This window comes from Aotus nancymaae, unplaced genomic scaffold (assembly GCF_030222135.1).
Source record: "Aotus nancymaae isolate 86718 unplaced genomic scaffold, 86718_ANA_hifiasm-v0.15.2.pri h1tg000079l, whole genome shotgun sequence".
Lineage (NCBI taxonomy): Eukaryota > Metazoa > Chordata > Mammalia > Primates > Aotidae > Aotus > Aotus nancymaae.
Genome location: NW_026988494.1, coordinates 16,032,612 through 16,048,397, shown reverse-complemented (window position 1 = coordinate 16,048,397; position 15,786 = coordinate 16,032,612). Strand labels below are relative to the sequence as shown.

Sequence of the window (15,786 nt, the reverse complement as noted above, 5' to 3'; positions counted from 1 at the left end):
CGGCACGATCATGATGTATTGCAGTTTCAACCTTCAGAGCCAAAGTGATCCTCCCACCGCAGCCTCCTGAGTAGCTGGGACTATAGGCATGTGCCACCATGCCTGTCTATTTTTTAGTTTTTAGTTTTTGTAGAGTTGGGGTCTCACTATGTTGCCAAGGCTGGTCTCAAACTCCTAGACTCAAGCAAGCCTCCTGCCTTGGCCTCCCAAAGTGCTGGGATTATAGGCATGAGCCAATGTGCCCAGCCTTGCTTCTTATACTATAATACATAATTGGAAATAAGTGATCACACCAGTTGCTTTAAAAATCTATTTGCAATCCATCACTTCCATCAAGAAAAAGTGTTGAAGTTCATTTTAGTAATTATAAATTACTTATATCCCCTGAAAATGTATTTATGTCCACTGATCTAGATGACAAATATATTACTTAAAGAAAACGAAGCACATGGTATTTTAGATTTTAAAAAATCAAGTTAACAAGCTATAAACTAACTCCAAATTACAGCAAATTCAATATTTAGAAAAGTACTTTTTTTTTTTTGGACACAGTCTCACTCCATTACCCAGGCTGGAGTGCAGTGGTGCAACCTCAGCTCACTGCAACCTTGGCTCACTGCAACCTCGGCTCACTGCAACAACCTCGGCTCACTGCAACAACCTCGGCTCACTGCAACCTTGGCTCACTGCAACAACCTCGGCTCACTACAACCTCGGCTCACTGCAACAACCTCGGCTCACTGCAACAACCTCGGCTCACTGCAACAACCTCGGCTCACTGCAACCTCGGCTCACTGCAACAACCTCGGCTCACTGCAACAACCTCGGCTCACTGCAACCTCGGCTCACTGCAACAACCTCGGCTCACTGCAACCTTGGCTCACTGCAACAACCTCGGCTCACTGCAACAACCTCGGCTCACTGCAACAACCTTGGCTCACTGCAACAACCTCAGCTCACTGCAACCTCGGCTCACTGCCTCCTGGTGTAAGCGATTCTTCTGCCTCAGCCTCCCAAGTAGCTGGAATTACAGGTGTGTGCCACCATGCCCAGCTAATTTTTGTATTTTAGTAGAGATGGGGTTTCGCCATGTTGGTTAGGCTGGTCTCGAACTCCTGACCTCAAGTGATCCGCCTGCCTTGGCTTCCCAAAGTGCTGGGGGATTACATGCATGAGTCACTGCGGGAAAGTACTTATTAATGTGGTTTCCTACATATAAAAATTAGAGCCCCAGCCTTTTACTATAAGAAAGCTGTAGGCCGGGCACAGTGGCTTATGCCTGTAATCCCAACACTTTGGGAGGCTGAGGTGGGCAGATCATGAGGTCAGGAGTTAGAGACTGGCCTGGCCAATGTGGCAAAACCACATCTCTACTAGAAATACAAAAATTGGCCAGGTGTGGAGGCATTTGCCTGTAATCCCAGCTACTTGGGAGGCTGAGGCAGGAGAATTGTTTGAACCCGGGAGGCAGAGGCTGCAGTGAGCTGAGATTGTGCCACTGCACTCTAGCCTGGCAGCAACCAGAGCACTAATCTCAGCTCACTGCAACTGCCACCTCCCAGATTCAGGTGATTCTCCTGCCTCTGCCTCCTGAGTAGCTGGGACTACAGGTGCATACTACCATGCCCACCTAATTTTTGTATTTTTGTAGAGATGGGATTTCTCCATGTTGGCCAGGCTGGTCTTGAACTCCTGACCTCAAGTGATCCACCCGCCTCAGCCTCCCAAAGTGCTGGGATTACAGGTGTGAGCCACCGTGCCCGGCCTAGGGTAAGATTACAGGTGTGAGCCACTGCACCCAGCTGAGAGCCCATAATATTAACAGGACATTCTGCCAAAGTTAAGCCTTCAGTTCAAAACCTCAGCTGATATTTTCAGAAGACACAACAGTGCTAATCTTGGCAAAGAATCTTTATTCTGCAACTTAAGTTGTGGAATCAGTCATCTTAGTTGGTTGCCTTTTCCACTGTTGCTTCACAGCATGGTATAACACAAAGGGCACATGGACCATCTTGTGTAGCAAGTTCCAAAATGAAGATCCAAAGAGATTGCCTATGAATAATTATTAGCAATTCTCCTGACAACACCAGTTACGTTAGGCAGCATCTGGCTATCAGTCCATCCTTCGCCTTGTCCTAGAAAAGGTTCAAGGCAGTAACAACACTTGATCCTGGGTCAGAAAAACAGGTATGACTCCTTACTGTGCCACTACAAGTTCTGGAACATTGAGTCTCAGCATGAGCATTAGTATTTCTAGTATTTTGGAGATAACAAAATAGCTTTTGCTAATTTTCCAGGGGTGTTGTGGAAATGAAACTGACAAAGGCAGGAGGCAGAGAACTCTCCTCAACAGATAAGGGAGGGTACTTAGAGAAACTCTGACCCACCAAGGTCATGCACATGCCTAAACATGCCCCCAGTGAAAAATTCCATCCCTTAACACATGCTCAGTAAGGGAAATAGATCAACGCAGAGTGACTCAGATTAAGGACCTGCATGCAGTCGCTGAAAGGACAGGGTGGAGCTGCCAGGACTTCATGCCTCTTACAAACAGGGAATCCAGACCTATCAGGGGAACATAGAAGCCCTTGTATTCAACTGTGTAGAAGGCAGCCTTTTTGAGAGCTTTCCTTTTTATTTAATCAATTCTATTCCACTCACTCTTTGAGCGTCTGTGTGCCTAAGTTTTCCTGGTCATGAGACAAGAACTGGGATCCAGCTGAACTAAGGAGCAAAAAATCTGCATCAAAATGAGATACATGTGCTTTCAGAATTGCAGAATATCCTACTAATGCATCTTCTTGCCAGAGAGGAGCTATTTGCCCAGGAAAGCACAAATACATGAGATTGTACTAAAGCATTCTTTAATGGTAAGGACATAATATCATTTGGGTCATATGTCTATGTCTATGTCTAGGTCTATTTAGGTCTAGATATAAAAGGTAGATGGATTCAGGGCAGAGAGAAATCTTATGAAAGCCCCTGCCCAGGCACTAAGAGAAGATTCTGTATTCACCTGAAATGTCTTGGACAACAAGACTGGGGTGGATTTTTAAGACTCCTGAAAGCTGTTACTGACCTCTGAACCTTGTTGGAGAACTTCATCCCCTAAACTTCAGAACTTAGAGAGCGATATTGAAAAAAGAGGCTGAGCAGTTATTCTGCAACACCTGTTTCTCAAAATGCAAACTCCACCTTCCAAAAACCTACTTTGCACTGCAGAGTAGAGTAAGCTCAGGGACTGAAGACACAAGAGCCACAATCTTTGGGAATCTTGTCCGCGAAATCTCAGCTCATGGTCTCATGGTATTCATAGGAACAAATGGGGCTGAGCACAGCGGCTCACACCTGTAACTTCAGCACTATGGGAGATCAAAGCAGGAGGACTGAGCTCAAGCGTTTGAGACCAGCCTGGGCAACATAGTGAGACCTCATTTTTACTGAAAAATAAAATATAAAATACTAAAAAGGACAAATGAGAGGAGGTCTTTAGCAAAGTATCCTATGATTATGGAGTTTCCAGAAAGGAGATGGTTATAGGTTCTGAGAACACAATGATGGAAGGCAACAGCAGCAGTGTCCAACAGAACTTTATGAGATAAAGGAAACATTCTCTGTGCTCTCTAGTACAACAGCCATTAGCCATATGCCACAATTGAGCACTTGAAATGCGGCAAGCGCACTGAGAAATTGTTTTTATTTCATTTTAATTAATTTTTAATTAAATGTAAGTAGCTACATGTGTCTAGTGGTTACCATACTGGGTAGTGCAGGGCCAGACCCTGGAACCAAACGGTTTGTGTTGAAATCCTGTTACCAACCACTTACTTGCTGTGTGATGTTAAGGACTTAATCACTTTAAACCTCAACTTTCCCATCTGAAAAAAAATAGCAATGATATTAGTATTTGCCCTGAAGGGTTATGGCAAGACTTACATGAAATAACTGATGTAAAGCATTTAGCCCAGAGCCTGGCAAACAGGGAGTGCTCTGATTGTCATTATTTGCTATTCGGCATGCAGTGGGGGAGCCTTCAGTTCTCAGCCAAGTCCAGAAGTTTGAAGAGTTCCATTCATGCAGCAAATATTTTACCTGTAAAAAAGATGTAGGTGGAGCCTGTTTTGGCCTCGTCCTTCCTGCAGATGTACCCACTGCAGAGCTGCCCCCAGCAGCTGAATGCACCTGTGTCAGCCGAGGTGGAGTTGACCAGCGTCAACTGGCTGTAGCGCTCATTCTGCTTGACACTAGGAATAAAAGAGACACGAACTCAAAGCAGGTCAGACCTGGGCTGGGGCCCTCCAGCTGTCACACTCGGCACCATTGTTCTCTGGGCAGACCTGCCCCAACCTCTCTCCAATGCCACAAAGTAAAATAAGAATCTGTTTGGCTGGGCACAGTGGCTCATGCCTAAAAATCCCAGTGCTTTGAGAGACCAAGACAGGTGAAAAACTTGAGTACAGGAGTTTGAGACCAACCTGGACAACACAGCAAGACCCGATTTTTACAAAAATTAAACAATTAGCCTGGCATGATGGCTCACTCCTGTAGTCCTAGCCACTCGGTAGGCTGAGGCAGGAAGACTGCTTGAGTCCAGGAGTTTGAGATTCCAGTGAGTCATGATCATGTTAACGCACTCCAGCCAGGGTGACAAGACCCCGTCTCTAAAAAATAAAAATAAAGAGTGTATTTCTGATAAATGGGTGTCAGGGGAGGCAGAGAGAAAAGTGTTTCCTCAAAGGAAATAAGAAATGTCAAAGAGAATTCCTCTTGTTGGAGAACATAATTGTCCTCAGACCTGGGGTTTCCTTAAGTAAAATCATTGGTGCAATAGCTATGCAGCCTCAGAAGCTCAGCCAGAAAGCCTAGGGCTGGTGCTCTGCTTTCAGCCTGCATCTCATGAATTCATTTATACGCAGTCAACATGAATGAAAGCACACAGCATTAGCCAATATCCAAAATCCCTTTCATCAATAAAGGTAAGTCTCTGAATTAAAGCTTGGAATTTTAGATATGCTGCATTATCATGTTAAAACCAAACTCCTTCTTTTAAGAAAAAAATACACTGGCTGGTAAGATCCTGAGCCCAAAGTATGCATGCAGCCCACTTCTAATAAAGTATTTAAAGCCTTTGGGCATTTGGACTTTTCCTCTGACCTCACTATTATTTCTACTTTTATTTTCTTCCTTATCTCTTGTATTTTGTATCTTGTTGCATGGCAAATGTATTTGCAAACCCCTTCAGTTTCTTTCTGAAGAGAGGCATACATATTTATTATTAAACACTAGCATTAGCCAATTTCAATGGTAATTAATTCTATTATATTGTGGCAGAAATCCAGATGTATCAGATGTATCATTCTCACACTGGAGCTTCTCCTGAGGCTGAGAGCCTCAGCACTGGGGGGTACACAAAAATAAGCAGTTTTCATCTGGGGACTCATCTCAACTATCCAAACGCTTCACTCTTCTGAGATCCACATACTTTTATGATGCAGTCGAGATTCTCCAGTTTATCTTGCAGCAATATCAACACGGTGACCAGTTTACATTTAGCGTAGGGCGAAATGTCAGGTCAGTTGGTCCCGAAGGCAGCCCTGCTCTGGTTCACTGCGGAAAAGCTCGTTTTGTCCACCAGCTCTGCCAAGTGGTGCTTCTGTACTCCCACTCCATCAACTGCCCCCTTTACCCTGAACGGAAATCTCTCCTCCTTCAGGAAGCTTCTAATTAGAATCGACTCTCAGGACTCTCCCCACTTTTTCCTGACAATTGACTTCCTTGTTCTCTACCCCTCGGATACCCCTGGCTTCCTGTCATTACACTAGATGGTGCAAGCTTTGAGGCAGGGACTGAGCTGTATTTGTTTTATATTCTCTAAGCAACAAATCTGTGCAGAGTACACAGTAAGGACTCCCTAAATATGAATTAATCAAGTTGAACCAGTGATGGAAAAGGAAAGAAACTGGAGAGGCAGGCTTCCAGCTCTCTATTTTGCAGAGGGGGAAACTGAGTCTCTGATAGCTGAAGTGGTTTCCCTGAAACCCACAACTTGTGAACCAATTGTGACAAAGTCTTCCTTAAGTCAGTTAAGCATGTTCTGAATACCACTCATCAGATAAGAAAAGGTATACAAAGCCCTGGGAGCAATGCCTGGTTCGCTGAATTATCCCAATTATATCTTAATTACAGATAAGTAATAGTAATCATGAATATTACTATAGCAACAATAAACAGAACACATGCAGCATTGGGGATAGTTAGCACAGCAAATGAAAAATGGTGGACCTAGGCCAGGTGTGGTGGCTCACGTCTGTAATCTCAACACTCTGGGAGGCTGAGGCAGGAGTATGGCTTAGAGCTTAGGACTCCACAACCAGCCTGGGCAATACAGTGAACCCCATACCTATAAAAAATTAAACATTAGCCAGGCATGGTAGTATGCACGTAGTCCTAGCTACTCAGGAGGCTGCTGTGGGAGGATCTCTTGAGCCCAGAGGTTAAGGCTGCAATGAGCTATGATCCCACCACTGTACTTCCAGCCTAGGTGACAGAGCAAAACCTGTCTCAAAAAAAACAAAAAAATTGAAAAGATCAATGCTAGTTTTAAGGATGAAGCTATATTTCAGCAGATAAAAAAAAAATTAGAAAAGGGAAGGAGAAACGGAGGCAGTATTCTCCCCACGTGGACAAGAGTGTCTGGCCACCTCCTGTACAGCTCAGAACCAGGGTACAGAATCAGCAGGCAATCAGTATATTCACTGCACATCTTCTCTGACCCCAGCATTTGCTAACATTGTAGTGATCGAAAGTATAAGATGCCATTACTACTGGGAAAGTAATTAGGCACGTAAAAAAATCAACCCTTGGGAATAACCCAGCACCAGTGTGCAATCTGCATGCTGTATCTTTAGTAGGTTTGTGGGTGGAAGGAAGGAAATGCACTGGAAAACAATTTTGCATTTTTCCACCCCCTCTTCTATGCAAACAATATAAAACAGGAAACGAATTATTTAGTGGGATTAGTGTTTAAATGCCTGGATTTAAAATGTCCATTTCTACCAATGGTACCTCATCGTCTAGGCAGCGGGTTACACAAGGGGTTGGAAGTGACGTAAGGCCTCTGGAGGCCAAGTCCGTGTCATAACATGGAGACGAGGATTCCCTGAGCCCTTCAGAGCCACTGTCTATAAAGAGATGCTTCATCAAAGACCCTTTCTGTGTAACCACTGAACACCACCCCCAGGGATGGAAGAAGTGGAGAATGGGGGAGTTTAAGTGGAGCTAAAAGAAGGTGCCATGACGAAGTGCCAGGAAAAAGTGTCCTAAGAGAAGTAAAATTCACACGAACAGGAGGCAGCTCTGAACACACCATCACATCAGCTCACCTCTGACCTTTTCTTTCTAAACTAGGAGTTCTAGCCCTGACCCACAGAGATCTCAGTGACGGCCAAGTCCATATTTCCAAGTGAATGTGTTCAAATGTTAAGACCCTGTGTATGTGTGTGTATGTCTTCCAACATGCTTCCCTGGCCTTTACACACAGTCTTGCTTCCATCAGTAGAAGCTTGAAGCTTCCTGCATTCAGCCCAGCCTGCTCTCTCCTGGGGGTGGCCTAAGTCGTGAGAGGGTGCAGAGGAGGGAGCTGACAGCCCTCAGATGTAGGGACCTGTGCATCTTACCTGGGGCAGTGGCCAGGTAATAGTAGTGGGGTCCATTTTCTGTCTGTCCCCACCAAGACTCTGCAAGCCAAGGGCAGGGGGTGAGCCCTGGATTACAAGATAATGATTCGTTGGTATTGTGCCCATACATACTTAATGGCTACAAAATAAATGGGAGGTGCTGGAGAGGACAGGAGGGATGCAGTGATGTCTAGAGGTCCCTGTTCGTGAGTTCTTCTATACAACATGCCATGAGAACTCCAAAGAGAGTAACCAGCAAGAGTCTCCAGGCCGAGAGGGTCTTGGTGGAAAGGAAGGATTTCAACATGCACAAATCACCGGCATGCATTCCAAGGGAAGGAGATCTCCAGAGAGAGAAAAAAGGGCAGGTTTGTGCATAACAAAGAGGTGTCTGGACCACAGGTTGGCTGAAGACCGTGGTGAGAGGCATAACATCATGGACTTTGGAACTCTACCGACCAGATCCAAATCCCAGCTTCACCATGACCTTCAGAGTCCTTAGCTAGGGCTCGTCTTCCACAATCTGGCTTCACCTACTCTTCAGACTTGTAGTAACAACAGTGATGCTAATGCTTATGGAGGGCAGGCATGCTGCCAAACTCTTTAAACAACTTCGGGACTTAGAACAGCATCTGCCACAGAGAAATGCTCAATACATTTCATTTTATTATTATTATTTTTTTAGAGATAGGGTATTGCTCTGTTGTCCCGGCTTTGAGTACAGTGGTGAAATCATACCTCACTGCAGCCTCAGACTCCTAGGCTTGAGGGATCCTCCCACTTCGTCCTCCTGAGTAGCTGGAACTACAGGTATGTGCCACCACACCTGGATAATTTTTCAGATTTTTTGCAGAGACAGGGTCTTGCTGTGTTGCCCAGGCTAGTTTTGGGTTCCTGGCCTTAAGCAATCTCCCACCACAGCCTCCCGAAGTGCTGGGATTACAGGCATGAGCCACCACACCCAGCCTCAATACATTTTAGAAATTGTCATTACTATGGTCCCCCGGTTCTCATAACCACATTAGGATGGCGGTACTATTTTTCCCTTTTACTGATGAGGGCACCGAAACATAGAGAAGCAACTTGTCCAAGTTACTCAGCTAGTAAGTGGGAGAGCATCTAATCCAGTGTGACACGGACTCAGGTTACAAACATTTAGAAATGAAGAGGGGGCATGGATTTTCATCCTACAGAAATGAAATGAAATGAAGTAAAGCAATTTTGACTGAGCGATGGTGTCTTTAAAGAGCTTGCAAAATCTGCTATAGACACACATACACACACGCACACTCCTACATCACAAACACGAACACGGTAGATCCAGTTAAATGAGCTCAGAATTCTGAATTCCTTAGTAGAAACGGTACACTATTTTCTGTTAAGTCAACACTAAACCATCCAGTAATCAATTAAAGGAAACAAGAACGGGACAGCCATCACTTATGAAGCATCTACTTCATAACTGGCAATACCCAAGGCAGACTACTTTTTCTCAATCCCATGAGATGACAACGATGAGACTAATAACAACTGACACATAACCAGTGCTTAATGTGTGCTAAGCGCTGCTGTAAGCCCTTCACCCGTTTTGACTGAGTTCATCCTCATGAAGTTGGAGAGATAGGTGCTATTATTAACTTCACATGATAGGTGAACAAACAGGCTGGAGAGGTTAGGTAACTTTCCCAAGGTTACACAGGACACGTTGGAGCCTCCAGAGAAGAATTTGAAGGTCAGTGTAAACAACTTTCCCAGGGCGCCTCTGCTAGCAAGACAGATTTTCTGCTTTGGAAGCTCTGTGTTGCCTCTGCTGGAAACAGACCCCCATCTCTACAAAAATTTTAAAAATCAGCTGAATGTCACAATGCCTGCCTATAGTTCCAGCTATCTGGGAGGCTGAGGTGGGAGGATCACTTGAGCCTGGGAGTTTGAGGCTGCAGTGAGCTAGGATTACGCCACTGCACGCCAGCCTGGGCAACAGAGGGAGACCTTGTCTCTAAACAAGTTTACAAAATAAAAAATAAATATTCTCCGTATTCTCCATTCATTTCAAAAATTAATTGTTAGTCCTCTACCACACGCAAGAACTGTGCCAAAAACCAAGAGCGATCAAGACTCATGGGCATTTGCTCGTCTGTGTTTCAAGTGTTTACACAGGGCCTGTTTTTCCTCTAACTCTCCGTTTCAGAGTGTGTCAGAAAAGAATGGCTGTGTGATATGCAGGAACCAGGCCATATGGACACAGCACCGATCCTGGGAAACAGACAGCTGGGTGAAACATATTGAAACTGTCACTGTTTATGTTTCTTTAAAAAAGAAAGAAGAAATATGCATGAGGATCTCATAGAGAAACAAATATGCAAACTAAAGAACTTTAAAGTGAATACAGTTTCTGTATCAGAAATTAGGCTGGAATATCTCTATCCCTCTATCAATCTATTACCAATCACTCTATCATTTATCAGTCTATCATCTAATGATCTATCATCTATCAATCTATTATCATCTGTCAATCTATCTGTTGCCCATCTACTATCTATCCTTGTATCTATCTATCTATCCTTCTATCTGTCTATCTATCATGTATGTCCGTATTTGCATACTATCCAAGGAACTATTCAAAACCCTTGCAATGTGATACAATATTTCTATCTCAACAACTGGTTACATTTTGAAATGTGGCTCAGGTCTCTCTACTACAGTGACTTATGCCAGATTCCTCTGTATTATGAGTTTATTATTATTTTTACGGTAACTTTTCCTTTTTGAGACGGTGTCTCATTCTGTCCCCTAGGGTGGAGTACAGTGGCATGACTTCTGTGGGTTCAAGCCATCCTCCCACCTAAGCCTCCAGGGTAGCTTGGACTACAGGCACACACTACCATGCCTGGCTAATTTTTGCATTAGTGAAACCATGTATCTACTAAAAATACAAAAATTAGCCGGGTATGGTAGCAGATGCTTATAATCACAGTTACTCAGAAGGCTGAGGAAGGAGAATCGCTTGAACCTGTGATGCTGAGGCAGGAGGATCGCTTGAACCCAGGAGACAGAGGTTGCAGTGAGCTGAGATCATGCCACTGCACTCCACCCTGGGTGACAGAGTGAGACCCTGTCTCAAAAAAAGGTGAGAGGAGAGAAGAAAAGAGAGGAGAAGAAAAAAGAGGAGAGGAGAGGGAAGAGAGAAAAGAAGAGAAAAGCTATAATAAAAGTAAAACAAGTTAAACTATTTATAAAGTACAAAACAGATGCTGCATAAATGCACAAGCACAATGGCTCATGTGTATTTCAATACCTGGAGGTGAGTTTCACAATGTGTTGCCTTTTTAAAATATGAATTTCCAATACACAGGGCCAAAAAGAATTCCTTTAGAGGCCCAAAACTCCAGTGTATTATTTTGTTCTGATTAATGAAACACTGCCAAGTGGAGTATAACGCATAACTTGGAGTGCAGCATGACTTCGTCTTAACCATTCTGCTCCCGCACCTGTGCGGACCTGCTGAGGCTATGCCACCTCCCTGGAGTGTAACCCAGGCTCCCGGGTCTTAGTAAGCCTTCCTTCTTACGTGGTTCCCACTATTGGCATCTCTAGTTCTTTTCACAGAGCTGCAACTCTACCCAGGCTGGTACCACCACTGATTCTCTCTCATTTCTACTCTGTCAAGTGACCAATCAATCTTTCTGGAGAAATGGCTCCTCCATCCCCTTCAGATGCCTTTCATCAAGTATCAGACATACTTTCCTGAAAACCATTTTACGATTACCTCCAGTTCTAAATATTAGTTTCTCCCACTGCACACGGAATTGCACACAACCACCTCTGCCTGGTACTCCAGCTCCTCTGCTCTCCCAGTCCTTCCGAAGAGTATCCTTGTGTCTTTCACCATCTAGCTCCTCACCAAGCCCAGACACATGGCTCATTTCCACCTCTGAGCCCTCCACCCATCTCTTTCCCTCTGAAGGGCTCTCTTCTTCCATCTAACCAAAACGTAGTTACTCTTCAGGGTGCTATTCCCGAGGAGGCCGACCATGTCCAGTGGCCTTTGTAAAACAGCAGTTAAGAGCATGCACACGGGAATCGGTTCTCTTTGGTTCAAATCCTGCCTCCACCACTTGCTGGCTGTGTGACCTTGAACTACAGTTAAAGGTGACAGTGTACAGAATGGAACAGAATCCACTGAGTGAAAGAGGGTTGAATAACTTATCTAAGAGTACTACTTTTTGCCCCCCTGCCCTTTTTTATCCAATGTGCGTTAAGTACAAGTGCCAAGAGTAATTCTGGAACGAGGAGAGAACTTAGAGGTCGTCTGGTTGGATTTCTCACTTTACAGAGATGAAGTGACTGAGCCAAGCTCACAAGGCCAGCTAGAAGCGGAGTTGGGAGTGAAATCCCTGGGGACCCCTGAGAAGAGAGTCTGGCATGCTTCCCACTGTGCCCTGGAAAAGAAACACGAGTTGATTATTTTAAATACATACGTAAATCGTAACCAAATGAGTGATTTGGAGGAAATTTACAGATAACTTTCCAGATAGGCACTCACCATGTAGAGAAACTCATAGAAATAACAATGAAATCATCTCCTCGTGTTTTTTCTTGTGTGTGTGTGTGTGATGTCTCACTGTCGCCAAGGTTGAAGTGCAGTGATGCGATCTCAGCTCACTGCAATCTCTGCCTCCTGGGTTCAAGCCACTCTCTAGCCTCAGCTTCCTGAAGTAGCTGGGACTACAGGTACACGCCACCCAGCCTAGCTAATTTTTGTGTGTTTAGTAGAGACAGGGTTTCACCATGTTGACCAGGCTGGTCTTGAACTCCTGAGCTCAAGGGATCTTCCTGCCTCCACTTCCCAAAGCGCTCAGATTACAGGCGTGAGCCACCATGCCTGGCCGTTCTCATTCAATTTTGACAACAAGGTCATCTTTCAAACTGTGTGACCACATGATTCAGATGTGTACGGATTACTCATATTATACGCTGACTATCCCATATCCAAAATGCTTGGAATCAGAAGGGTTTAGATTTCAGATATTTTCAGATTTTGGAGTATCTGCATCACACTTACCAGTTAAGCATCCCTAATTTGAAAAATCTGAAATCGAAAATGAGCCAATGAACATTTCCTTTGAATGTCATAGTGCTCAAAAAGTTTCAGATTTTGTAGCATTTCAGGTTCCGGATTTTTGGATTAGGGATGCCCAATCCTTATTATCAATCTGGAAATTCTAATCTTACCATGTAGCATAAGCTCATCAGCACTTCTCTGTGGGTAACATGAGAAAAAGATGCCCCAGCTCTGCTTAGCTGAATGCTCACAGCCATGCACTCAGGAAGAAAAGGTCCTGAAGATGAGCGAGGACAATGGAGCAAGCCTCTGCCACCCTTGCTAAGAGAACAAGCTGTGAATTACTAATGGGCAGGCATGCAGGCACAGTGAGTGTATTATGGCCAAGTCAGAATAGTGAATTCAACAGCCGTGGGGCGGGGGCCCATTCGCACCCAGCACAACGAATTCACTGTGGGAAAATTCACCAAATCTCCTTACTGCCAACATTTTCAAGGTACTCGGTCACCGTAATGCCACTTTGACGGTAAATCTTCTGAACATCAGAAACCTAAATAAATGAACTGTTTTTTTGGTGTAGAGATTGTATACAAAGATCTTGGGAATGAGGCTTGATTCGAGTTTACTCCACTAAAAGCTGTGCAAACATGAGGAAGTCTCTGACCCTCTGTGGCTCTAACCTAGTCAATTGCAAAATGTAGGGTCCAAGCCACATCAGTGGTTCCCCAAGCTGGCTACATATCACAATCTTTTGCGGGAGGTTTGATGCTATTCTCTTTGGCTCTTTTTATTATTATTTTATACAGAGTCTCACTCTGTCACCCAGGCTAGAGTACAGTGGTTTGATCTTGGCTCACTGCAACCTCCCCTCCTGGGTTCAAGTGATTCTCCCGCTTCAGCCTCCTGACTAGCTGGGATTACAGGTGCATGCCACCACACCCAGCTAATTTTTGTATTTTTAATAGAGACAAGGTTTTACCTTGTCTTGGCCGGGCTGGTCTCGAACTCCTGACCTCAGGTGATCCGCCAGCCTCAGCCACCCAAAGTGGTGGCATTACAGGCATGAGCCACCACACCCAGCCGCTCCTCTTTGTTTTATTATTACTATTTGAGACAGAGTCTTGCTCTGTCACCCAGGCTGGAGTGCAGTGGTGTGACCATGGTTCACTGCAGCCTCAACCACCCACCCCAGCCTCCCAAGGGACCACAGACGCATGCCACCATATCCAGCTACATTTATTCTTAAAGAGATGGGGTCTCACTATTTTGCTCAGACTGGTCTCAAACTCCTGAGCTCAAGTGATCCTCCCGTCTTGGTCTACCAAAGTGCTGGGATTACAGGTATGAGCTACCGTGCCTGACCCCTCATTGGCTCTGCTTTGCACAAGCCTCCATCTCATCTTCAAGGCCTGGTCTCCTACAGTTAGGTCGTCAGTGAGTTAAGGAATCCATCTGCCTCCCCAGCGTCTGCTGCCTTCTCTCCTTCCCATCAGCCGCTCCACACTCACACTTGACCACACGCTGTCTTCTGTTGCTTTGTCTTTGTATCTGGTGTCTTTTATCTCACTAGTTCTTAAGCTGCTTGTGGTTGGGACCATTTCTGGTTTTTTTCTCATACGGCAGTCTGACTTAGCAGACTGTTTTTATCCATACATTAGGCAAACGATAATGCTATTTAGCATGCACTGTGCTCAGCTGACCACTACTAAACTGCAGGCTGTGACACGCTTGCTCTGCTCACCCCTCCTGCTCTTGTATGGGGTATTGCTTCCCTCTGCCTCTTTCCCCAGGATGCCTACCAGCTGATGTGATATATTGTGCCACTGCATAAGCTATTTGGGTAAATAAATGCATGAGGGCACATTCGACACTGATTCGCTCGCATTAATATTGCTTGACCCACAGGGCCCCAACCCCCTGCCTTGACCCAGCTATGAGGTCAAGTTCACAAAGAACACTGCTGTTGCAGGGAAGGGTGAGCTGGTGCTTTCTCACCTCTGCTCCAATGTGAGACACCAGATCTCACTGGGTTCTTTTTTTTTTCTTTTTGAAACGGAGTCACACTCTGTTGCCAGGCTGGAGAGCAGTGGCATGATCTCTGCTCACCGCAACTTCTGCCTCCCGGGTTCAAGAGCTTCTCCTGCCTCAGCCTCCTGAGTAGGTGGGACTACAGGTGCCCGCCACCGCACCCTGCTAATTTTTTGTAATTTTAGTAGAGATGGGGTTTCACCATGTTGGCCAGGATGGTCTCTGATCTCTTGACCTCATGATCTGCCCACATGGGCCTCCCAAAGTGCTAGGATTATAGGCGTAAGCCATCTCGCCCAGCCCTCACCTGGGTTCTAAGCAGTGGAATGGGGAAAAAGTAGGGCTTTGGACAGTAGGATGTGATCTGAAAGGCAGAGACAGGGGCAAATCAGGATGAGCTCCCAAAGGCAATCCAACAAAACTCTGAGCAACAAGGCACCAAGCAAGGCTGGAGACAGGCCTCTGAGGCCCCAGGACAGAGTGGACAAGCTGGGAATGCGGGACGGGAAGTGACACGAGAAGGTTCTGGGCAGACTCCCCAGGGCGGCAACTTAGCAGCTGCCCACCTGCAGCCGGCTGTGTGGGTGGGATGGTGGGTAGGAGGGAGCCCAGCCTGGAAACTGGAGGCAGACCTTTGACAACTTCATTTTGCTCTTTTATAAATGTGCCATCCTACACAATTATATACTAGAGGATACACGATTTCCCGTTTTACATCTTATCCTTTACTCCTGTTTTTTTGCTCCCTCCTTGGACATACCTTTCAAAATTGTTTTATGTATATTTTACATATTCAAATTCTTGATCAAAAATGATCACGCTGCCAACACACCAATTTTCACTTTTGAGCATGCAATTCCAGACGTCACCCACATGTACACGTATTTGTCAAAGCAAGGTTTCACTCATAAAATACATCACTGGTACTATAAGCAATTCTCCATTTTGTAAGCCTCTCCCAAATTATCATCGAAAACTTTGTGATATTCCTATTGTCTTTGGTTAGATGCACTAGCTCGA

At 45.1% G+C, this 15,786-nt stretch overlaps 1 protein-coding gene across 1 annotated transcript in view; it reads right to left on the bottom strand.

Moving 5' to 3' along the window:
* The window catches only part of PDGFRL (platelet derived growth factor receptor like), a 62,867-nt gene that overhangs the window by 17,081 nt on the left and 30,000 nt on the right, over positions 1-15,786 (bottom strand). The window contains exon 3 of the mRNA XM_021665081.2: positions 4,093-4,244. Within this exon, the coding sequence (XP_021520756.2) occupies positions 4,093-4,244 (152 nt within the window). The remainder of the gene's footprint in view (positions 1-4,092; positions 4,245-15,786) is intronic.